The sequence below is a fragment of the Apteryx rowi genome, unplaced genomic scaffold (assembly GCF_003343035.1).
Source record: "Apteryx rowi isolate R43461 unplaced genomic scaffold, aptRow1 scaffold_109, whole genome shotgun sequence".
Lineage (NCBI taxonomy): Eukaryota > Metazoa > Chordata > Aves > Apterygiformes > Apterygidae > Apteryx > Apteryx rowi.
In genome coordinates, this window is record NW_020447297.1 from 2,262,807 (window position 1) to 2,286,100 (window position 23,294).

Genomic DNA, 23,294 nt, shown 5'->3' on the forward strand with positions numbered 1-23,294 from the left:
CAGGGGGACCTTATGCTGGGGTGGACCTCCTCAAGCACCTTCCGGGCTCCCTGTATGGTCAGGGGAGAGAAATCAGGCAGGCACCCCCAGCTTTTAGAAGTACCTGTGTGGGTCATCTGCTTTAGGAAGAGCCAAATCACATCCTGGGCTCCAGAGAGCCAATCTGGACCCTGCAGGAACTGCCCAGCTAAAGGTCTTTTGGTTCAGCTGGATCCATCCCCTCTCACGTGGGGTAGGATGAGGGTCAGGCAAAACCTACTCCTGGTGCAAAGTCCCTGGTGGAGGGCAGGCGGGAGCTGGCAGCCCTGACCAGCATTGCCATGCAGGGAGACATCGCCCTTGTGTCCCTGCTCTGCGCTCAGTCCCTGCCTGGAGGAACCTGGCTCATCAGACCTTGGCACAATTTACTGTGTGCTTAGAGGAAAAGTAATTAAGAGATTGGCCCTGATAAGCCCAGACACACAATTTGTCATGCTCCGAGGGCCTACAGAGAGCGCGGTTTATCGACGGCTGCTCGGTTTATGGCCGGCTGCAGCAATACATCAAGGAACCTTAGCAGGAGGGAAAATTGTCCCCGTCTCCCAGCGAGGGCAGCACAGGCGGACCTGGGGGCATGAGGGCTGTGGGCCACTGAGCTGCCACTGCCATGCCAGTGGGACTTTTTCAATGAAAACTGCAAATTTTTGACCTTTGGGAAAGAGTTCCCTGTTTCCAAGCCTTCCTGCCCATCCAGCACGGGGGCCTCACGGTGAGCAATGCCAGCAGCATCAAGAGGCGACCAAGATCTTGAAACTTTGGCGCTTGCCACCACCCCTCTTCGCGGTCCGCCTGGCTTGGAGCAGACACTTGAGCCCATCTCCCGCAGCGTAGCCCAGCGAGAAACCAGCCCCTTCCCCACCCGCCACGTCCCCCCGAAACCTTCCCTCCGAGCGCCATCCGTGGTGGAGCTCCTCTGCTTCCCTCGGGCCGAGGCGGCAGCTCTGCTAGCGGCGCCGGGGCTCGGAGGCACAACAGGCTCCGTTGTGCGGCCGCGGCGCCGCTGGGGCCGGAGGCGATACGCATCTCGCCGTTGGGGCCTGGAAGAGATTGTTTATTATTGTTTTATCGTATTATTGCTATTATTTTGTGCCGAGTAATTTGTGAGCTTTGCGGRTGAAAAGTCTGATATAGATAGAGGGCTCCGGGGTAGCTTTTCATGAGGCTCTGGGAATCGTGGCAATAAAAATAATYTAGCTTTGATTTATAGATATTATAAAAAAAAAAGTTGGAAAAAAAAAAACCCTCTTGATTTCTAATATAGTAAGATTTATTTCAAATGAGACCAGCGTGCCTTCCTTGGCACAGGGGATGCCTCTGTGCTTTACTGCYCCAGTGCTGTTGCTCTATGATTAAGGGCTGTTTTTACAGCTTTGTGCTGGTTTTAATGATATTTTTGTTAAACATCTGGCAGGTTACCGAAAGTTGTGGCGCGCTAGCTGAGGCCAGATCCCTCTCCAGCGGCAGACAAGCTGGGTGGGAAGAGCAGTGGGGTTTAATGAAAAGGCCCATCTCAGCGAGGCACTGCAGGAACTGGAGATGTTTGGTGGGAACACTGTGTTTGCGCTGCACCTCACTGAAACTTGGATTATGTGTCCAGCCAGGAATAAAAACCGAGATTCACAGGTCTCATTTAGGCATCTGGAGCTTGGATATCTTATCAAARATAAGATGCCGGGAGACAGACGCCTCCAGAAGGCTGCCAATCCCAATACATATGCCCAAGAAAGCAAAGTCTCTGGCCTCTCAGAGACTAGGCAGCATCAAACATAAGACATTGGCAGAGAAGGAGGCACCTGGGCTCCAGGATGAGTCCCAGCCTCCCAGAGCAGCGAGATTTGCTCTTGGGAAGCTGTGTGGGAGCAGAAACGCCCTGCCAGAGACATGCCAACCGCACCACAGCACCTTCCCTGCTGGAAGGGTGGTTCCAAGCTCCTGCTTGGAGCTAGGATTTGATTTCCAGGGGATGCCGAGAGGGTCAGGGTGGAGGAAACTCAGCTCTTTCCAGCATTATGTGTCTCCATGTGCAGCACCTTGGAGCCTCCTCGTATTCCTCCTTTGCAACACTCCTGAGCAGGCAGGGAGGTAACGATCCCCTCTCATTACTGAGAAAGTTAGGTAAACGACGGAGGGATTACACCCCTCTTTCTCACCGGCACGCTGCGCCTCGCGGTCAATGTTCCTCTGGTTTTTAGCAACGGAGATAACTATTCTTGCTGACAAATGAGCTGCTTTAAAATCCAGGACTTACTTAAYCCTCCGCCTGCAGATCGGTTTCGGAGCCTTTGGTCTGTAACCAGAGAAGCGTGGGGATTTATCCAGTATTTTGTTGTGCGAGGCTGTCCTGTCCTGCGGGAGCAGCAGGCTTGCGAGCTGGTCTCGGAGAGGAGAGGATGAGGGGAGAAACCCAATACTCCTGTTGGCTTGGTTGTAGCTTAATTTAGAGCACAGTGGCTCTGTTACAGTGTTTTTCCATTTAAAGCCTAACTTCATTCCTTTTGTCATGTACCGGGATGATGGCCCTGCTGCTTGCAGGGCAGTAGCAGCTGTCGGCTGAAGCTGCCGGAGGGTTTGTCAAAGCAGTTTTCCATCTACCATCCCCACGGCACCCTTTTCCCGTGGGCTTTCTCTCTGGTTTCCCCACGGGAAGGACTTACTTGGGTAAATCTTCTGTTTCAATGCCTGAAATTGTCTCCTCACACCTCCACCCTGCTTTAGTTGAGACCTAACGAGTGGACTTGCTGCCAAGCTCCTAAAGAGCAAGGTGACCACGGCCTTGGGGTGGAACTTGCAGGGAAAGGTGACTGCCTTCTCTAGTGTCACAAAAATCAAAAGTCCCTGARGACTTAATACATGGGGAAGGCATGAGCCACCTGCAGACCCAATCTATGTCTGTAGATTTGAGGAGGTTACAGTGCGACTGGCATTGACCTAGCGGCTGAGCCTCTGCAGAGCCCAGGGCACACAGGGCTCGTGCGTGAAGATACTGCCTATATTTAACAGCGCTAACACAACTTAATTCACCTTGCGGCCAGTCGGTTGGGTAAGCTGCAATAGACTTTATTCCCAGTGGTTCAGTCGTGCTTTCAAAATTGRATGCATCCATCGGGCAGCGTCTGTCTCTTTGGTGCAACTGCTCTACCCAACCCCGGGGCATGAGAAAGCCTTTGACTCGCTCCAGGTGTTTCAGCCTTGCCTAGCCTCAGAGAGGATGCTTATTCTTAGCATATATAGGCTAAAAGCTGGCTGAATCCTACTGGCTAATCCAAAGGTGTCTGTAGCCTCCAATACCTACAAGCAGCAGAATTAAACCTCACGCTGTTCTTTAAAGCTTAACTCTAGCCACAAACCTGTGTCAGAGGTACAGAGTGGTGTCACCACTAGGGTGTCACCACCTATTTGCTACAATGAGAGTTTGAAAAAACCTCTGTTTGTTTAGCTTATCAAAAAGAGGTCTGTGGCATTACTTTACACTGGATGAAGGCTGCCCCAGGGAGGAAATGCTGGGTACTCAAAGCTCTTAAATCTATCAAAGAAAGGCATAACGATGACTGGCTGCAAACTGAAACCAGAGAAGTTCAAATCAGAGTTAAAGCACAGCATTTTAACAGGCTGATGCTTATCCACTAGGACAAATTTCCACGGAAAGCACGGGATTTTGAAGTTTTCAGGTCAAGCCCAGCAAGAYCCCCTAAAAGAAATGTTGTAGCTCAAAGAGCACATCAAGTTTGCTGGAGAGATTTTGTGGCTGAGGACAAGTAGCATGTGTTTTGCAGGCAGYGAGACAAATATTTTCAGTGTTGGTTTTTTTTTCTCTGTTGCATTCATGGAGTTTCATACTTATTCTCCACTCGGACACTCCTTCAGAGAGTTGAATAAAAAAAAATCTGAACCGATTAATACCTCAGCTAGGTGAGGGTGGGTCCTAAAGTTACATCGTGTGAGATAGATAGCTTTTGAGGGAATAGTAATAGAAAAAAAAAAAAAAGCAACGGGACTATATCGGGACTTGAACAGACATGCATTTATCAGCTTCTCTATTGCCCTTCTCTCATATCAGCATAGWTCACATCTAGCTTGTAGTTTGATGACTGATATTTTCATAGAAAGGCCCTCTCTTGCTGGAGAGGCAGACAGAGCATGGGAGTGGTCAAATGATGGACTGGTAAAGGGAACTGATTCAGCTGAAAAGCAACCCTGCCCTGGTTCAGTTGTGAGTTTTTCTCAGCCAGACCACCACTGAACCAGCTGCACCATGCACCTCCAGAGACGTCTGTACCAGAAGAGCAGAAAGGGTGGCATGGGGACAGGTGCTGGTAGGCAAAACAGGGTGAAGGGCTGGGGGATATGGGGCTGCTGAAGCCAGCTGAACTAGGACTGTTACTTCAAACACCTGACCAGATTTCTTATATTCAGTCATAAGAACACATGCATAGTGGGTATATCAGTCTCATACCTTGAAAACATATAGGAAAAGGTAATCGGTCACTGCAAGAGATCCATGCAATGTCAACACCAGGAGAAACCAAAGCAAGGTCACTCTGTTGGAAATGCAGAGGGAATTTATTTCAAAACTAAGGTGAAAACTGAGAAGAACTGGACAGCCATGCCTGTGTTCAGACCCTCCACTCTTCTGTGATAGGAGGTAGTAGGTTTGCACGTTTCCATGAGAACAGATACTGGTAAGGGCTCTCCAAACAGGCCTTTTTATAGTGACTTATTCCTTCCTCCTTCAAGGCATCCTGTGAGACAGAGAGAGAGAGTATAAAAAGATTATGTTTTTGTGCAACCCCAAACAAACATATGTTTAAAGAAATGAGTGTTGCAGTCCTTGAGGTTTGCACCATGTATTATCAAGCCATATGTGTTCTGTAACATACAGTCCTCCAATTTTCTTATTTGAGTTTCATGGGATGACTTATAGCCATCCCAGGGAGAATTTTGCTAAAGAGCGGTATGATCTCCACTGCTTCATCATGAAGATAGGAGACAAATGCTGACCACGTACTAGAAAGGACGGCACAYTGAGTCTCATGTACACTGACTTACATGAAAATATCATTGATTCACACTTCTGTGTAAGTGAAATCAGAATCTCCAGCTGCAAGCTATCAGCCTGAATTTAGCAGCCAACACATAGCAAAGTATCCACACCTCTTGCCACAGCTCAGCAAACTTTTCAGCAACTTCTCCTCACTATTGCAGGTCCTTAAAATATGTCTGAGGTGAACTGATTTCTTCTCTTTGGTCTGCTCAGTCAACCCCACATTGCACAGTCTCCATCAGGATGGAGCTGAACAGAGGCAAACTGTGGCTCACTTGGATGAGACTGTGTCTGTCCCCCCATCACAGTTACAGGGGATCCAGGATTCCTTGAATTGTCAGATGCTGGAGAGARGGCTGAGGGTTGCAAGATGCCTCTTATTGCCAGGGAGAGCAAGAGGAGTCTGGCAAAGCACAGTTCTGGTCATGCTGTTTGCGACAGACRCCTCACAGGTTTGCTCAGCTAAAAGCCAGTGTTGGGGAAGCAGGGTCGAGCTCTTCTTARGTACAGAGAGGGTTAATTCTCAGGCGTTTCGCTTCTCCTTGGTTCCACGGCCTCCCCCATCAGGGACTCCATGAACTATTTGAAGAGACATTGCTGAAACTAAGCAGGAAGAARACAGGGACCACACTGCTCTCACTGCACCTGGAGTAACTCCAGCTCTGCTCTCTTCCCCACYCTGCCTTATCTCAGCACAAGCAAGAATTGGAACCTGCTCCCACTATTGGCGAAGGCAGTGGTGGCTTGCCTGTCTACAAATCCACTTTTTGTTGATGGTTGGGGTTAATGCCTGGCAAACTTCACACTTACAAAAAGAGGCTAACAAAGCGAAGCAGAAAGAGAAGAGCTTTGAAAGACTTTCAACCGAGAAACAAAGCAGCACTAYACAAAAATGACTAGCTCTCCATTTGCTCATAATCCCTAAGGCTAGCTCACTGCTGGCAAGCTGCATGTTAATGCCTGATTAGCTTGCACCCAGTGTTCTCACCAAGCTGTAAGAGAAAATGACAGAGATGCAAGGGTTTTCAGCATCACCAAAAGCGTGGCAAGAACTTGCCTGTGTTTTGCTAGCATTTCTTCCTAGCAAGAACAAGACCTGACTGATGGATGAATGCAGAGACCAAGGAATCGGGCATTTGTATCCTGGAAGGCAAGTTTCATATAGAATGAACTATTACAGGAGCTGAATTTAAAGTAAGTCTGCCTGATTGTAGGGGTAGTCTGCACACAGTCTGTCTACCTCTGCAGTGAAAGCTCTTATCACTGCCAATACGTTCAAGCAAAGAAACAGGCCGGGGTGCTCAATGGAGTCTCCACAAAGTTCACTTGCAGATATTCACAGGCCAGGCTAATCTACTCCTTCAGCACTTAAGTGCTGCAGAAAAGCCTTAGACAGACAGGTATCAGTATGCTGATAAAAATTCAACTCAACTTGTTCCTGGCATGGCTTTAGAAAAGGGCTGGCATAAGTTTTGTATGGCAAATTCCTACACGTGCAGATAAGGGCAGCAGCGTATTAGACACCGAGCACGCTCTAGGAAAATTCTGCTGGAACTAGGGGAGGTTTTGCCCAACATCATGCGGCAGAACTGCAGCTTCCTAAACTCCACCAAACTACAGCATGCGCAGTCTGAGAGCCAGCTGCTTGCTAACTCTTACAGAGAACTTGCTGAAATGCAAGATCTTGACTGATTTTGTACTTCGGCTCAGCCATTTCTCATCCTCTCTTGCAAACGCTAAAGAAATGACATGATCTGATGCTGCAAAACTACACTTCCCCTGCATTTCAATTCACGGGCATAATGCCTGGGCTCTCCCCCTGCTCGGCAGTCCAAAGGATTGTGAATATCCTGCTTAATTCTTCTCTTGTTTCTGCTGCCGAAGGGCCCGTAGAAAGATCTCCTTCACTTGGTCCATTGTGTCTTGGTACAGTTTAAAGTCTTCCTCTTTCATTCGCACAGCAGTTTCCAAAGCAGCCTTCAGAGCTTCATTCTCATCCAGCTGCATCACAAGCCTATGAGGAAACAAAAGGAAACTTTCATGTGAGCTGTGGAGCTTCAAAGCAAATGAGAACAGTGCTTCAGCTCCAGAGAAGAAAACACTGAAACACATGCTCTCTGATAATTTTATGACAGGCATGAGAAAGAGCAGACATAAAAACACTTGTTCCTTTTCTCTTTGAGATAGGGAATATTAGAAGGTCAAGATCCTTTTCAGATCTGTTTTGCTAAAGGTGAAAATTTCATTAATAAGCTTGCTATCAATAGTGAAGAAAAAAGAAATGGTGTCTTTTTTGCAGGTGGTCTGTGCTAACTTAACATGTCTGGGTATCTGTATAATTATTATAGGAAGTTTGTATAAGAGTGACATGGATAAGGAACAGCTCACAGACTTCCTGTGATTTCTGCGGAGTTTGCTGGGTTACATCATCTGAGGATCTGGGCCAGGTAATATCACTGTTAAGAGGACAACAATGAATCTTAGCTATTGAGTTTTTGAAGAAGCTGACAGTAACACCGCCTGGAGGATGGGAAACCATACCTTGTGCTCAGGTCTTGAATCTGCGATTCTAGAGGCAATTTGGAGAGCTGAGCTGCAGAAAGCTCTTTATCACTCATGTTCCAGCTGAGTCTAGACTGACTAGCGGACTGATCTGTAGATTTAATCACAAAATGGAGTTTTATTAAAACAAAAAAGTGATCTTTCTCACTGGTGGCACACCAAGTAAATCTCAGGAAGTAGTAGATAAGTACTAAAGAGTTTGTTCAATTTTTCATATATCCATGAACATGTTGTAAATATATAGGAGAGTGTGTTATTTTAATCTCCTTTCAGCAAAAGTAAAACATCATGAGTTTGCATTTCAGAGCTAAATACAGTAATATGTGTGTTTACCTACTTAGAGAGGAAAAAATGATTCAAAATATTAAAGTGGCCAAATCAACAGATGATAGAAGCAGTTGAATGGCATTATTTTGATGTTTATCTTGTCATTGTATTTCATTTAAGCTTGTGACAACTGTTGCTTTCTGAATGCCTGTGCTAATACTTGTGTAGCACACACTGAAACAGCTTTTGTGAAGCACTTTGTGGTCCTCAGCATAAACACAGTATAGGTTCAACTCAGTAAAGCATGTATAAATGTAATTAAAATTAAGCTTTCTAAATCAGGAATGCTTTCCTAATTAAGAGTCTGTCAGAACAGAAAAATGTTGGTTTCTGAACCTCACTACTGGGTTTGGAGAAGCAAAACATATGAGAAGAAATGGTTATATTGTGTAACCAAGAAGATGCCTTTGATCTTGAGGTTGTATTTTATAGGATGGATGAAAACCTGCTGTTAGTTATCTATTATCCTTTGGGATTCTTCTTTGCAAATTAGAAATTTGGATAAGACAAAAAAAAAAAAAAACCCAAACCAAAAATAAATTTAAAATGCAAGTGGGCTGTTTCTGGCTGCTCAGCTTCCTTATCTGCTTTCCTTGAATCGAAGAGACCAGAAACATTAGATTAGTAATTAGATCAGCTCTCTCCAATTTTGCACTTTCAGAAAGAAAAGGGAACATTATGTAAATTAGTAGGTTCTCTAGTCTCTATTACATACTCAAGTTTTTCATCTCTTATTTCCTCAACTATCTGGCATGAAAGCATTTAGATAACGTACATGCTCTGCTAAAAAGGTAAATTACAGACTTGTAGACTTGCTTCTTGTGCAGACTCCAGAGCATTTTGCCAAGTCACTAAGCGCTGCTGCTCTTTTCAAAGAAGGATACAGACAATTTCTTCTTACTAGTCTTACTGTTAATCCTTACTACATTTTCTTTTAGTCATTAGGCAGACAAAGATAATTAACTAGATGTTTAGTAAGAAGGAACCTGTCACACCAGAGTGCCATGCAGGCTGGTGAAAACAGCCTGCTTCCTCCAGCTACGAAATGCCAATTTCTCAGAGGTGATCTACCAAACCATTACTACAGCACAACCTGACCAAAATGGCTCAGGACCTGAAGTGCTGATCACTGTATCTCTTTGAGATTGCAAGGGGAATGTACATGTAGGATAACAGAATAACACATCAACACTTCATGCTACCAGGTTTTTATAAAACTCAAAAAGAATCAGTTAAATCCTCCTCTAGAAGACAGCACCAAAATGCCCTCATACTATTTAAGGCACAGAGCCAAGGAAAATGCCTGCCATGGAGACTGAATTCCCAACACTCTCACTTGGCCACTATCTGTACCTGAACATAACTTGATTTCTTGCTCTGGGCACCTGCTGAACTGCCTGAGGGATCCAGTGCCTCCCACCTCCAAGCCCTACTGGGAACCACCAATGGTATTCCATTATATCGCTCCTGTGAGCCCCAGCAATGCTTGCCTCTCAAGACGAATGCCCGACATCCAAAAACCCCAAAACTGGAGCACTCAGCTTCTAAATATTCTTCTGCCTAACATGAAGCTGGTCACTGAACTGTAATCTTGTTTCCTAGGACAGAGTCTTTCTACTAGGCTTTAAGTTCTTCTGCACTACTTTTTCTGTTGCCAGGCTCTGTTTATAAAGGTAGGACAGTTCTAAAAAGCAGCGCTCACAGAAAAAAAACATGAGAATGAGTCAGTATTGGCTGGGGCCCTTGTTAAGCACACAAAAGTTCTGCTCTAAGGAACAGATCAGTAGTTTATAGACAGGAGTAAGTTTCAAGCATCCACGTGCTCTTAGTCCCCATTCAGGATAAAGGCTCCTCTGAATCCTGTTCCTGTGTGCCTAATTTCTCTCTGTACACCAGATGGGTGAATGGCAGTGTTTCATTTGAGGTCCTGAATGCCATGGAAATGTTACACAGGACAGCCTAGCTCCCAGTGTGAACAACACCACACAGTATCTCGCATCATCGCGCTGTTCCTGAGAGATCTCATTGCCAAACATGGATGTGACCAAGTGCACTAGGATAGCAGAAGCGAAGAAAAGCAATACAGCTAAAGTAGCATTTCCTACCTCTGTCTGACCCAAGCCTAAGGAGAAGCAAGACCCCTGTGCAGGTGGAAAGGGAGGTGACCACGTGTACAGGACATAGTGCTCAATACAGATCAGCTAGGCAAGAAGCCGATGAGAATAGGATTAGTCCACACAGTAGCGCTTGATGGAGTCATGATGGAAAGTCATGGCACACATCTGCCCAGCTGCGGGGCAGTCTCTTTCCCTATGGCCCAAGATCATGTGTTTCACCTTGGGGCAGGCCAAGAGCAYGCACATGGTCCGTTATGGGGCTTTTGACCTGTCCAGTCACCATAACTCAGTTTGATGTCCATACCAGTATTTGCCAAACTGAAGTTCCTATTGCTAGTGTTCGTCTCTTGGCATTTACAGTCTTTCTACTTTATAAAAATACATATAAAAAGGGAAGCCACTGTAAAAGTTTCSTTAAGAATATGTGCCATTTTATTGGTTTAGACATTTTACAGAATCAGAGTCCTTAAGCAATAAAAGGATCTGATCAGGGAAATAAAAATTTTACATCTCACCATGAATTCTTCTTTTGTAACTATGCTAGCAAGGCTTTTGTATTTATAGCAGGAGATTATCATGTTCATGGGATAATAAATTACACCAGATCTAATTACTTCATCACCAGCAATAGTTTTTCATAGGCACTGACAGGCCTTAAATTGGGATGCATCCTTTAATTCTGCTCTTAACTTAACCTTCAGATGAATCCCTCAGGCAGAAGAGCAAAGGGAACACAGTAAGAGGCCTGGTGTCGACACAGAGCAGCATCAAGTTCTTCCTGTAGACCCTCATCCCATGAAAACATCATATTGCAAAAGTCCTGGTCCCACTTAAATCTGTGGCAAAGGCCCTTGAATTACATAGGGCCAGGATTTCACCTTGTGTATCAGTCCACCGCTCTGAGTAGGTCTAAATTACAGTGTGCAAGGTCAAGCACTTGTGTAGGTTTGAGAGATGAGAGTCCAAACATCACTGCCATTTATTAACCATGGAGATGGCCTGGGGGACACTCCCCTTGCTAAGCACTCCACCTCACCTGCCTTGCTCCTCAGGGGAGGTTTCTGTGCACTTGTGTTCTTCCCTGGATCCATTTTTAGTTTTTCAAGCTGCTGCTCCAAAATTACACATCGCCGCCGCTCTTCCTGAAGCTTCTTCTCAGCTTCCAAAACTTTATCATTGCCTTCCTCCACCCTGATATGCAAAAAAAGGTAGTTCAGCCTCTTCATGTCATGACTGTAAGGAGCCTAGTGCTAGTCAGTCTTAGTACTGAATTCTGCTTCATGTTGCACAGCTCCCCAAAGAGGGAATAGGAGAATTTTCCATGCATCCAAAGGCAGGAATCCCAGTGCAATTCTTCCAGATGACAGCCTCCAAATTTGCAAAACAGAATTAACTAATGAGTACAGTTATAAATAATTGGCCCATTAATGGAGGTTGCTTAGATCCCTTAACACTGGCTGCTTGTGTAAATTGCCCACTCAGATAAGCAGGCAAGCTGCAGATAGTTGAGGGGAGATCATTAATTGGAGGAATAATAAATTGAATTTTTTTTAACACATTGGGAAAATCTGGAAGGAAGGTAGTTTTTAAAAACACTATCTAGTGTTTAGCTGTTCTGCATCACTTATCTGAAAGTAAGAAAAGAAGCTGAATATTGTTTTTAATAAACTTGGYCATTAGAAACTACCATGGAGGAAACTGAGTGGAAGAGAAAGCAATGAGCCACTCTGRAATTTCATAGGGAAAAGTAAACTTCTTCTCTGTTTGCCCCATGTAACAGCTTAGACAACTAACTACAAAAATTTGCTGTGCACCCACAAATGTGCATCTTGTTTGGGGTAGTGCCTAATACCAAATGATTTAAAGGAATTTAAAGCTAGAGAGAATCCCAAATTGACTCACTGTATTGTATGAATCCTGAACTGACTCACTGTCTTTGGGAATAAAAGAATTTCCTTCTTGACCCCACGGGTGATAGCTGCTTACTCCCTGAATCAAGAGATTTGATTAGTCTTATTTCCCTCCTAGCTGGCATAACTGAAAAATATTTTAACCATAATAAAACTATATCACTGTCTTTAAAATCTAGCTACAGGCAAGACTCTGACCTCCTGTGGCAGTGAATTACCTGGCTGGTGACACGCTATGTGAAATCATATTTCTCTTCAGTGGTTCTGAATTCACTAAACTTACATTTGACCAGGTGGTCCCCTAGCATCCACATTAGACAAACAGTGGAGGAGAAATGACATGACTAAGTCATTTCTTATGAAAGCTCCTATCAATACGATTAACTTGTACTGAAATGTTCCTCTAGCTCTTCCCCTTCCCCCAGGAGGGACTGATCCTACAAACTGTTTACTATGGCGYATTCTCCTGAAAGTATTCTGCTCTGCAGTAACCAACTGCAAAAGGCAATCCTAAATTCCGGCAATTGTTACATCCTCTTGCTGTATACAAATCCCACTCATATAACCACTTCAAGTGAACTTCCCTTGACTTAAACATCATATGTTACTTGAGTTTTGTTGACCTACACTCCAACAGAGAAGGGAAGARGAGAAAGGCCTGATTTTTTTACATACATTCATGCTGAGATATGACTGGATAGTATATTATCCTGAGGTATTCCAAGAGTTATTGCACACAATCTCACAAAATTTACTTTACCTGCAGGAGCTCTTGATAAATGATAATGGTGGAGTTGCTGAATCATCAGTCTATGGTACATTTTATTCTTAACTGTGCATTTCATTGACTCTGTGTTCTTCATTATCCCATATTCACTATGGCCCCAATTCAGCAATCACTCACATCTCTGTCCTTATCTAATTGCATAGCTCTATTAAAGGCACATGGAGTTACATGAATAGAATTCTCCCAGTGTGTATTTCCACAATTTAGACCTTAAAAGCAACAGGGGACAATACCTTATCAACCATTGTAAAAAAATATATTTCTCTGACTGCGATCAGTTGTAYAGGACAAAAGATAGACAARTGAGAAACAGTAATTGGCATAAAAYAAAGCAAGCAAGTAGTATGTATTGTCTTCAAAAGCACAGTAGCAAAAATGTATCTTCCTAGAAGCTCGAATACAGATTTGGGAACAAATAATATAGATTCTGTAACTGGGAAAAAAATCAGTAGCTGAAAGGCGTCTAAAGAGAAAAGACTTTTGCTTACTTTGTCCTCCTAAAACATATCTGGATTTCAACACTGTATTAAATTGAATTGAGTAATGGAGGAAAAAAAAAAAAAATCACCGCTATACTTCAGTTAAACCAGAAGAAATTCATTGAGAAAARGATACAATGAAACTTATAAGAATGTGAAAAGCTTCTGGAACAGAAGTCAGATTATAACAATAATTACAATATTTACTACTGATGAATAATAYTGCTGCCTAAATAATACCACACGTACATAAATACAACACTTCTAGATGTATATAGGTGTAGCGTGCTTGAAGATGCCTCCATTTTTCCTGCCCTTTGTTCTAAAAGGATTAAAAAAAAAAAAAAGGAATCATCAACTGCTCAGTGAAATTGAGCAGAAAATTGTTTAAAGCCCCTATTTAAGGAAGTAGCATACCGGCAGCGTATGGCATACTGTACTGCACGCTATATCACGCGCCTGTCGGTTCAACAGCTCCTTAATTACAGCATCGCACAAAGGACGCTGACAGTCAGCCGCTACCTTTTCTGCAGCACAGTGACCAGCTCCAGGAGCCTGTTTCTTTCCACTTCAGCAGCCTGGCAGAGCGCCTTGTGCTCTGCGATCTGTGTCTGCAGCACTTTCAAATCCGGGCTGTCAGTCCCAGCAAGCCTAAAACCAGCAGAAGCGTAAAGAGTATGTTTCCCGTTTCACAAATGAAAGCAATGAAACAAAGAGAGCTTTCGAAAAACGTATTAAAATACACTTGTCCGAAGACTAAGCTAGGCTGCAGAGCCGAGCTCACTACCTCCCCCCAGCACCAACCTCTATACTGCAATATGTGGAAAAGAAGCATGAGGAAATAAAGCAACTGTGGGTTTCAATAAAAAAAGGCCTTTTCCTTTGCAACTATGCTCCCTCTTCCCATCAACCCTGAAAACAAACTTTCACCGCGGATCAGTTCACAAATGCTGACTCTCCTCCTATTGCTACTGCCAAAGCAAGAGAAGCCTATATGTGTATTCTCCACAGCGCTACACTAAGTTATTAAATAGCACGCTATTGATTTTCCTTAACTAAAAGGCTTCGGGCAGCATTAGTACAACGGCCATTCTCTTGTCTAATAATGTGATGAACAGAACAGGGTAGTTTTTCCATCTATCTCATCATTATGTACTTCATTCATTTCTTCCCCTACCTCTCTGCATGGGAATATTCAGGAATAGCTCCTTTAGAGCAAAAAACCATAGAAATATGGGGGGTGGGGGTGGGAAAGGAGAAGTGGGATTTATGGGGCCATAAAACTASCAATCAGCTGAAACAATTAAGAGAGCAAAAAAGCAGTGGAGCCTGTGTCAGAACCCTTTGGCAGTATCAGGCAGGAAGGATGGCGAAAGAACCCGTCAGTTATAGAAACAAGGCAGAAGGGGCTAAGGGTTGCCAGCAGCTTGCGGAGCACGGCAGGAAATCTTTCTTGTTTACGATGAACRTTATATACCTACCTTCCAGGTGTGATGTTATTACAGGAAAGGGAAGGCTTAGTAGCCGCCGATTCTACAAGCGTATGGCCCATCTTGGACACGGTGCTAAGAGGAAAACAGCTTTGTTAAGCGCTGCGCTCTGTAGAGGGCAGTCCTCCAGGAGCTCCTGTTATCTTCCAATGTTTGTGTTTACTGCTGCCTTGCAGGGGAGAGACTCTCAGAGGCACCTAAGTACATATCATACAGGCTATGCATACACAACAGCAAGGCGCAGAATTTTTGTTTCCAAATGCCTCTTAAAAATATACTTTATCTAATATGCTCATCTAGATATTTGCATTTTGTTTAATTCTTCTACTTTGTGAAGACCCTCGGGAAGATTTGTCAGGCGTTTACTGTGGAAAGAGAACTCAACTGATAACACTAGAGTATTACTTCCAGTCTGGATGAGTTTTATTCTTAATGATATATGTGCCTGGGACATAAAATTCTGGTCTTTGAYTTCAGATCTTGAACTCAATGGCCTAAAGACAAGTCCCTGTAGATTAAGCCCATGTTTCCTTGTCTAAATGTTGCAGCCAACGGAGGATATAAGCCTTAATATTATGGAACAGGCACAGCCGCCTTCTGGGCTGCGTCTGGTTAATCCATCCCAAACCCAGGTTAAGGCTGGTAATGACAGAAGTGGTCCAATCTACAAATGCAGATTTTTACTTTGACATCTCCAAGGGGATTTTTGCTCCTATTTATAGCATATTTCATTTCATCTTTCCTGAAAGGAAAAGACGATTCACTAAAGTAAAACGGAATAGAGGGCTCATCAGCATATTAAAGTTAATGGAGTGAGCTCCACTGACCAAGTTATTAATGGCTCTTGCAATTCTCAGACTCATTCATTGCCCACCTGACACGTCAGCTATTTTCATGAGAGAACTATGTTAGCCACGGGCGCCAGCAATAATTTCTGCACTGCACTTAGGCGCTTCTACAAAGCCGTTTCCCAGCCCAGTTTTTCTCCTTACCCTCCTGCCTACTATCAGCAGAAATTTGAAGTCATCGGTAACAGAAAAACGGTGAATAAAATATAGATTTGTCCTCTGCCACACAACTTCTGCAGCATTAGAAGGGGGAGAATGAAGTCGATCAGAAGGGTGTAACAAGGGAGATGCTACCACTCTAGAAAAAGCAGTGGAATTAAAGGCAAGACTGAGACTAATAGAGGGGAAATGTCCATTGTAGAAAGATCTGTATGGTTCTTCTGAACAACGTGGAGTCCATACAGGGCATCATGTTCATGACAGTCACTGCCAGTAATCTTTCTTCCACTACAGCCAGTGGCAAAACCCTTTCACAGATACTAACAAGACCACTAGTGTACCTCATCAAAACAAAAATTATTAATAGCTTGTAGAAATAAAATCTGAGGGCTTGAAATAAAATGGGAATGTGCACTTTCAAGGGGATTTTATGCTATGAAGACTCAGCAAGTAATAAAAAAGAAGCTGCTTGGGGCTACAGGGGAAAAAAAAAAAGGAAAGAAAGGAAACTTTCAAATAAGGGTAATGTTTTAACTTTAACTCCAAAATGCTTGGATGATTTTTTTCAAATTTTATAGTAATGTTCTTCTTAGGGATACACCTGTCACTTTTCAGGCCAAACTCAATGTTGCAAGTAACTTGGTAAGGGAGTTTAAAAAAAGACTATATAAGAGAAATTAGTTGCAATTATATCTTTGTGAAAATCCCCTCTTTCCTCCTAACACRAGTCTCAAGACCTCATTCTCAATTAGACCATGAACACTTTGGCAATGAAAACAGCATTTTTTCTAGGAAAGGAAATAATTTCCTCTGGTGCCTATGGTCCCTTTACACAGCCAGAGTGTCCCACAGTGGCATTAGTGTGAACAAAAATCAGATCTATGACTGTTTTAAGATTAATGTAAGTTAATAGTCCTTAGTAAGGCTTGAAAAAGTGTATGCGTGAAGAACAACTAATGTGGCATGCTTTCAACATTTCTGCAAGGAAATCCTACTCAAAGCATCTTTATCGATTTAAATAATGCACCAGCGATTTACTGCTTACCTAAAACAGAATTTTGTATTAGTTTCCCACCCTGCTTTCAGAAGCTTCCTCRTTAGAAGCCCTGTTTCTCATAACAGACAAGAGCCAAAGGCACTTAAGCCAACCACACAAACCTTATCTGAGTTGGAGAAAGAGAATTAGCTGCACTACCATCATGCCAAATGTAGTAATGTCTGCAAGTTCACATATCTCTCTCTGTCCCAGGACAAACGTCCAAGAGAAAATGTGATTAGAGATTCCCATATACTGTAAACAGGCTGCCGCAGCCATTTGCAAACTGCACTTGTGGTTTGATATAACTGGCTGAGAAAACCATGCTTCTGACCAACTCATAGCAATTTTAAACATAGACATTCAGGTCTTCTTACCGAGCAGATCCAGTCCTTCCAACCTGATCACTGCCCGATGCCAGGGTCCTGAGTAGAGTAAAACTTGTATCTTCTGAGAGATCAAAGGATGGTGTACCAGCAGCTCCCAAACTGTCTCCTTGACGGGTAGATTTATTCTGTTAATGTTGAAGCAGGGTATTAACGGAGTTATACAGTTCAAGGGAAAAGAGCTGCATCAATACCTGATCAGCTGCTTAGGATTATTGCTACATGCATGTCCTAACTTTTGATTTACAGGACTTCCTCGGAAGCTTTTCTTTAGTTTCTATCCCTTGCAAGATGGAAACAAAGCCACAAATAAAAGCAAAAATCAGTAAAAAGTGCAGTTTCATATGAAATTAAGGGTGCACACAGTGTTGCTAGAGAACCCACAGCACAGCACCACTGCTGCTGCCAGCATGGTTGGTTTGTGTTCCTACCCCAAATTTTATTTCGGGTTCAGCTCTCTGGCCCCACCACTGACAGGTTCACAGTCTCACCATAACCCCTGAGGAGCAGAAGTGCTACAACTTGGAGCTGAATCACAGAGAAAAAAAAAAAAAAGAAAACCAGTATAAGGACAAAGGTTAAAAAAACAAAAGCCCCAATGCCTCTTTTAAGGCATAATTTTCTATTTCTCACGTTTCCATTTCTTCATTCTTATTTAACATTTGAATTTTGATTTGTTTTATATCAYTGACAGTTGGATGCCTAAATACCCTAACAAAGTCTGACTGTAAGTAACCAGACTACAAAAGAAGCTTTTGGCAGATTTGTGGACTCTCAATCCCTACACCTGTGCTCCAAGGACAGTACCATCTTGCTTCTGTCAGCTTGCAACACCAGACCGTAAGGGTTGGAAACATTTTTAACATACTGGTCCATAAGGGGCCAACTTTCCCGATTCTTTCATCTGCACAATAAAATTTCCATATGGCTGAGATCCATCATACTCATATCAACAGCTTGGAGATCTGAGGGAGAGGAATTTTTTGAAGAGGTTTACAGGTGGGAGAAGAGAACAACTTTTTAGAGGTCCCACTGCTCCCATGACGGGATGCAGCTGGTTACCATGGCAGCCTGGCAATGTTGCCCTCAGCCATGTTCGCCTGCTTGCTGCAATGAGCAGCCGAGGATGCTAAATACTGAGGAGTCCTCACTGCAGTCCAACCCCTGTTGTCAGTCATATGACATAGTCTTGGCACAGAGCCACGCGTTGATGTGACTGATAGCCCTATGTTTTCTGCAGCTTAAACAGCTTGGGGAAAAATTAGGTACAAAAGGGAAAGAAACTCRGAGTTACAAGAAAGAACTTCTTTATTATTCCAACAGAAGAGTCTGTCAGTAGGGCAGATACTGCCATCTCGAGCTAGCAACAACCTCAGACAACATGGGAAAAGATAGCGGAAGAACAGATCTAAAATGATCACAAGRTGTGCTCTTCCAGTTCATTTCTTCTGTCTACCTGAAGCGCGAGCTGCCCAATCTCTTCTTCCAGCTCTTTAACCTTTGCTTCTCGTTCAGCCACCATCTGTTTGAGCTGCTCTATAAGGAAGCTTTGTTTCTGAGCCTCAGTGTTCAAGTGCTGCCCTGGCATTTGCTGGGACTCCTTGTTCTTCTCATCCTGCTGGCTCAGGTGCATTAAAATCTCCTGCATTTGCTTCTGCTGGCTCTGATAAAATAGAAACAATGAGTGATATGTTCACTTTTGTACACTGGGATTAAGAATACATGGGTATTTCATACAAGACAAACACATATTTATGAATGCTAGGACAATCCACTGCCCTGCCAAACCCATTTCCTGGTCTAAGCAAACTGATGTCACTACTCCAAGGATTAATTTGGTCCATTATGTTTTAAGCACAAGATCACCTTGTCTTGCTCTTAGCACCTATCCATCGTAAGAAGTGGATGTGCTGTGCAGTCCTAACACCCAGACACATCCTGCTGGGCAAGGACAGTCTGTCCTCCCTTGCCTCTGCTGGTCATATGAAGACTTTAGCAACTGGATGGTGCAAGTAGAAAGGACCYGGGCCACTGAGATGCAGCTTGCTGGGAGCTTCACTACAGAGTGTGGCAGAAAAGAGAGCAAGAAAGGCTGGCCTTTGACAAAGAAGGTAACTTTTTTTGTAAATTGGATAACAGACAGTAAAGATTTCAATGTGGTTTTAGTGAAATTGGAACATGAACAGATTGTGTGATGGTGACATTAAGAGACGAGGGTAATGTGAAAAGATTGCCATGTGGCTAGGCTGTTTTACCGGTGGATTTTGGAGTTTTTCYTCACACTGACATATCTAATACTCATTGGACAGTTTCTTCTGTCATGACAACAAACTGCAAGTAAGGTGCTGCTTTGATGTAAGAGATAAAACAGGTTAACCATTATTTCCCAAATAAACCTGTGACTTTCTGTAATAATTTTAGTGAGAATGCTCAGGCTTAGGAAAAGTGACAACTGCTGTTTGGCTCCTCTGTAATCTATCTAATCTGCTGGTCAGTACCAATATTCCTCTCATGACTGCYTGGTGTGCAGAAAGAGGAATGCCCGCTTAGTCATTAGCATGTGTTAGCTAAAACTTACGTACAGAAACAAGGAAATGTAAGTGCTGTAAGCTTGTGAGGAGCTGGATCAGGAAGCACAGGACTAACACAACTAAAAAAGTGACATATTTTCTATTATTTTTTTCTGATTACTGTAATTGGGGAAAACCATTTGGAATCATGTAAGAACAAACCGAGCCTGCAAGAACATGACAGCAGCTGTTTATATCAACAGAACTGCATCTTAAGTCCCTGCTAATACTGTTAACTTTGGAAGGGCCGAGTCCTCTCAGCTCCAGCTACTGCAGGCGGATGCGCACAAGGTTAAGTACTTATGGTTCAGGCCTTGTGTGTTTTGGGCTGTGTAACACAACAAATTAAAGTGCAAAACTAACAGACATTCTCAGAGAAAAAAAAACAAACTACTGACAGGGGTGAAAGCAGAACAGGGAAAGCAGAACAGTCYAGCTTCATGAGTCAGGAATTAAGCCTTCATCTACTAGACAATCTTGTTTCTAGCCTTCTGCAAAATGTTTCTTACAACACCTACAGCTTAGAGCCACTTGACTCCAACTGAGTAACCCCTGGTGCTGTCCTGCAGCCTTTACTCGATCTGATATAAAGTGCAGAAGGTCTTTAGCTGACTATGAAACCTCTGGCTGTCAYGGTTTGATTCATCAGGCCCCTCTATATCCTAAGGCCATCTGTGTCACTGTGTCAYAAAATGATGCCATGTTTCATCAGCTATAGGAAGTGCTGATCTGCAGGGCCTGGGACCAACAGCAATAGTCAGACTGTACCAGTAAGGCATCTATGAGCTCATCGTCGTGTTTTCCTTTCTCCAGCAGGGTTACGATCTGTCCCTTCAGAGTTTTCACTTCGCTGCACAGCACTTTGTTCCTGGCTTTTGACGCGTCAAGTTTTTTTTTCACTTCCTCATGATCTTTTTGGAGAGCATCATGTTCCCCAGTGAGTTTCTGCAGTGATGCAAACGCATTGTAAGAAATGACAGTTATAGCTTATCACCAAGCCCTACGTGCTTTGGCGAGTTCAAGGGATCACACATTGCCTGGAAGAATCCAAACCATGGAACTGGCATATCAGCTCATCCCTATCTCAGTAGAAATTATACATACTAGTATTCACCGCCTGTTTGCCGGTATTAGAAAAGGTCTATCTGCTTTAGGAATACAAGTGAATTATGTTGATCCAGTACATGGATGGAAGCAAATTCTAATTTTGTGTAAAAAGCTAATTCAGTATGTTCCTGCTCTTGCATYCACCTCACCATTCAAGCGAATATACTTCTGACTGATAAACTTTCTCCATGGGGAAACTCTTTTATTTCCAGATACACGGTGGCCATATCCTCACTGCCTACTAGAAACTGTCCCTGGCATATGCTGTCCCCTGAACYATGTCTTGGCCCAAATTAAACTGGCCAGGGAGTCTGCTAGCAGTTTAGTAYGGACAAGTACAGGGAAAGTTATTGCGAGTGGAGCCTGAAACACAAAATGAGAATTGAAGCTATGCAGATTTACAGTTATCAAGGAAAATCTTCCCTGTGCTGTGCACTTGTGGCTATAAATCTTCTCTTTCGTTCTCACTGCCAAGAGCAAAAGGTGTGTATCACCCCATTGCTCATTTTGTTGCACGGTTAAATTGTGATGAGAAAAGCAGCAGCTAATCAACCTCTGGGCCAGGTGGCCTTTACAGAAGTGAATATAGGAAAGGAGCATAGGGAAATGTGCTTTGCTAACCTGAATATATATAGTTGGCTCTGTGTTTTCTGCGGATATAGGCCTRTGTATCCTTTCCAGCTCTGGGGTTACTACATGTACCACCAGCGATAACCGCTCTCAAGCCCTAAACACTGGACGCCTGTTTATATTTTGTAACAACTGCGCATGATAGACGGAGATTAAGACCCCTTTTCAGAACACCTCTTAGAGAGGGCGTTTGGGATGAATGCAAAACAGCCTGCAAAAGACTTCTCAACTTCATTCTCTTTGAATGTAGGAGACCATAACCACGCAGCTAGATATATGAGGTGTGAGGGTGATGCTTGTATTTAAGATTGTATATGAAAGGTGCACACCTTGTCATGGGGTAAGGGGGCACGCTACTGAGCTTGGATGCAGCTGTAGCACGGTTTCTTTCCACATGGGACCTCAACGTAGAGCCAGGGCCAGCAGTAGTGCAACTCGGGGCCTCTCTCCCTCCTTCCAACATCATATATCTGATACAGTTGTCAGGTGACCAAATTTCAGGCCAACTAGATGCATCCGACATCAGTCGTGAAGCAAGGGGGAAGACTTGATGTACTGCAAATACATGCCTGGCTATGCAGGAGTACAACATATAAAAGAAATGTGGAAGTCTTTTGCTGTGAAGCATGGAAGGACTTCCTCCAGCAGAGCATGTGGGTTTCCAAAATGGCCTCCAGGTAGAGTAAAAAACATACTCTGAAGGTAGCCAAGTTATTACACACTAAATATTCCATGTAGGACTCTGTCAGTTCACAGGATTTACCTCCAAGACTTCTTTCTTTTCTTTTTCCAAGCTGCGAATCTTCAACAAGTTCTTCTCTTGGGCTGACAACTTCCTTGGATCAGTAAGCGCCAGAAATTCGTCATCAATTTCAGTTGATGATGTTCTGCTTTTGTTTTGACTCAGACGATTCTCCAGCTCTCGAACCTAGGGGACAATATGAAGACTCATCCAGGGCCTTTACCAGGAATACACTGGTCCAGCATCAAAGTACACACAGCCAAAGGGAGCTCAGTGTGCAGCATCTTGTCATTTACTTCTTGACATTATCATGGTTAAYGAACACAGTGTCTGTTCTTCCAAACTTAAATTTGTTAGCTGCTAACAAACACACAGATGCCTAGAGCRTCCAAGTCACCTGTACAGGGAGGAGACAGGACACAAGACCTACAGGAGACCCAGAACACATGGGAGACCAGCGCCTTTCTGGAGCTGCATATACTCATACCCCAAAGCATCTCAAATGGCACTAGACACACGTGTGGGCAACAGAATTGTACTTTAGATCTCCTCTACTAGGGCTCAGACACATTCTCTCCTGTACATTTAAGCATCTTGATCTTTAGAAGAATCATCACCCAGGATGTCCACAACATAGACATCTACGACATAAAGCATTAGCCTGAACGTAAGTGTCCAGGGCTGTTTTAAATGCTTTGGGATATTGGAGACATCTGACACATGAGACAGGACCTACAGGGCATCCATACCCWTCTGAAGCAATAACCAGAGGCCAGTGGGATACCCTACAGTATCTCAGCTGGCATTAGACACCTATGTGCGGGCAACTGAACCGAGTCCCTAAATCTTAGCTATTCACTACAGACTTCTTTTATAGTCAGTGGAGGGAAATGGGCACTGCTAAAGCGTTTTTTCTCTCTTGTTTTGGGGAGTCTTCAAAGATGACATGTATCGACCTTGCTTTGCATTCAGTGACTGTATTGACCAGATTCCCATTGACTACAGAAGAAGCCTATGGAGACTGGCTCAGAGGAAAATTTCTACAGTACTGTAGAGTAGAGTAC

At 43.6% G+C, this 23,294-nt stretch overlaps 1 protein-coding gene across 9 annotated transcripts in view; it reads right to left on the reverse strand.

Moving 5' to 3' along the window:
• Nucleotides 1-936: 936 nt before the first annotated feature.
• CCDC13 (coiled-coil domain containing 13) overlaps nt 937-23,294 on the reverse strand; it is a 38,275-nt gene continuing 15,917 nt past the window's right edge. For 3 of the 9 annotated variants that reach the window (XM_026072200.1, XM_026072191.1, XM_026072210.1), the window contains exons 8-17: nt 22,252-22,416; nt 20,520-20,696; nt 18,638-18,844; nt 17,173-17,309; nt 14,744-14,827; nt 13,785-13,913; nt 11,123-11,277; nt 7,622-7,733; nt 4,493-7,094; nt 937-1,076 (exon numbers count right to left, since the gene is read on the reverse strand). In XM_026072200.1, the coding sequence (XP_025927985.1) occupies nt 6,935-7,094; nt 7,622-7,733; nt 11,123-11,277; nt 13,785-13,913; nt 14,744-14,827; nt 17,173-17,309; nt 18,638-18,844; nt 20,520-20,696; nt 22,252-22,416 (1,326 nt within the window). In that variant the 3' untranslated portion in view covers nt 937-1,076; nt 4,493-6,934. Of the gene's footprint in view, nt 1,077-4,492; nt 7,095-7,621; nt 7,734-11,122; nt 11,278-12,830; nt 12,993-13,021; nt 13,585-13,784; nt 13,914-14,743; nt 14,828-17,172; nt 17,310-18,637; nt 18,845-20,519; nt 20,697-22,251; nt 22,417-23,294 lie in introns of those variants that run through there. The other 6 variants (XM_026072217.1, XM_026072183.1, XM_026072226.1 and 3 more) reach the window with 6 other exon arrangements.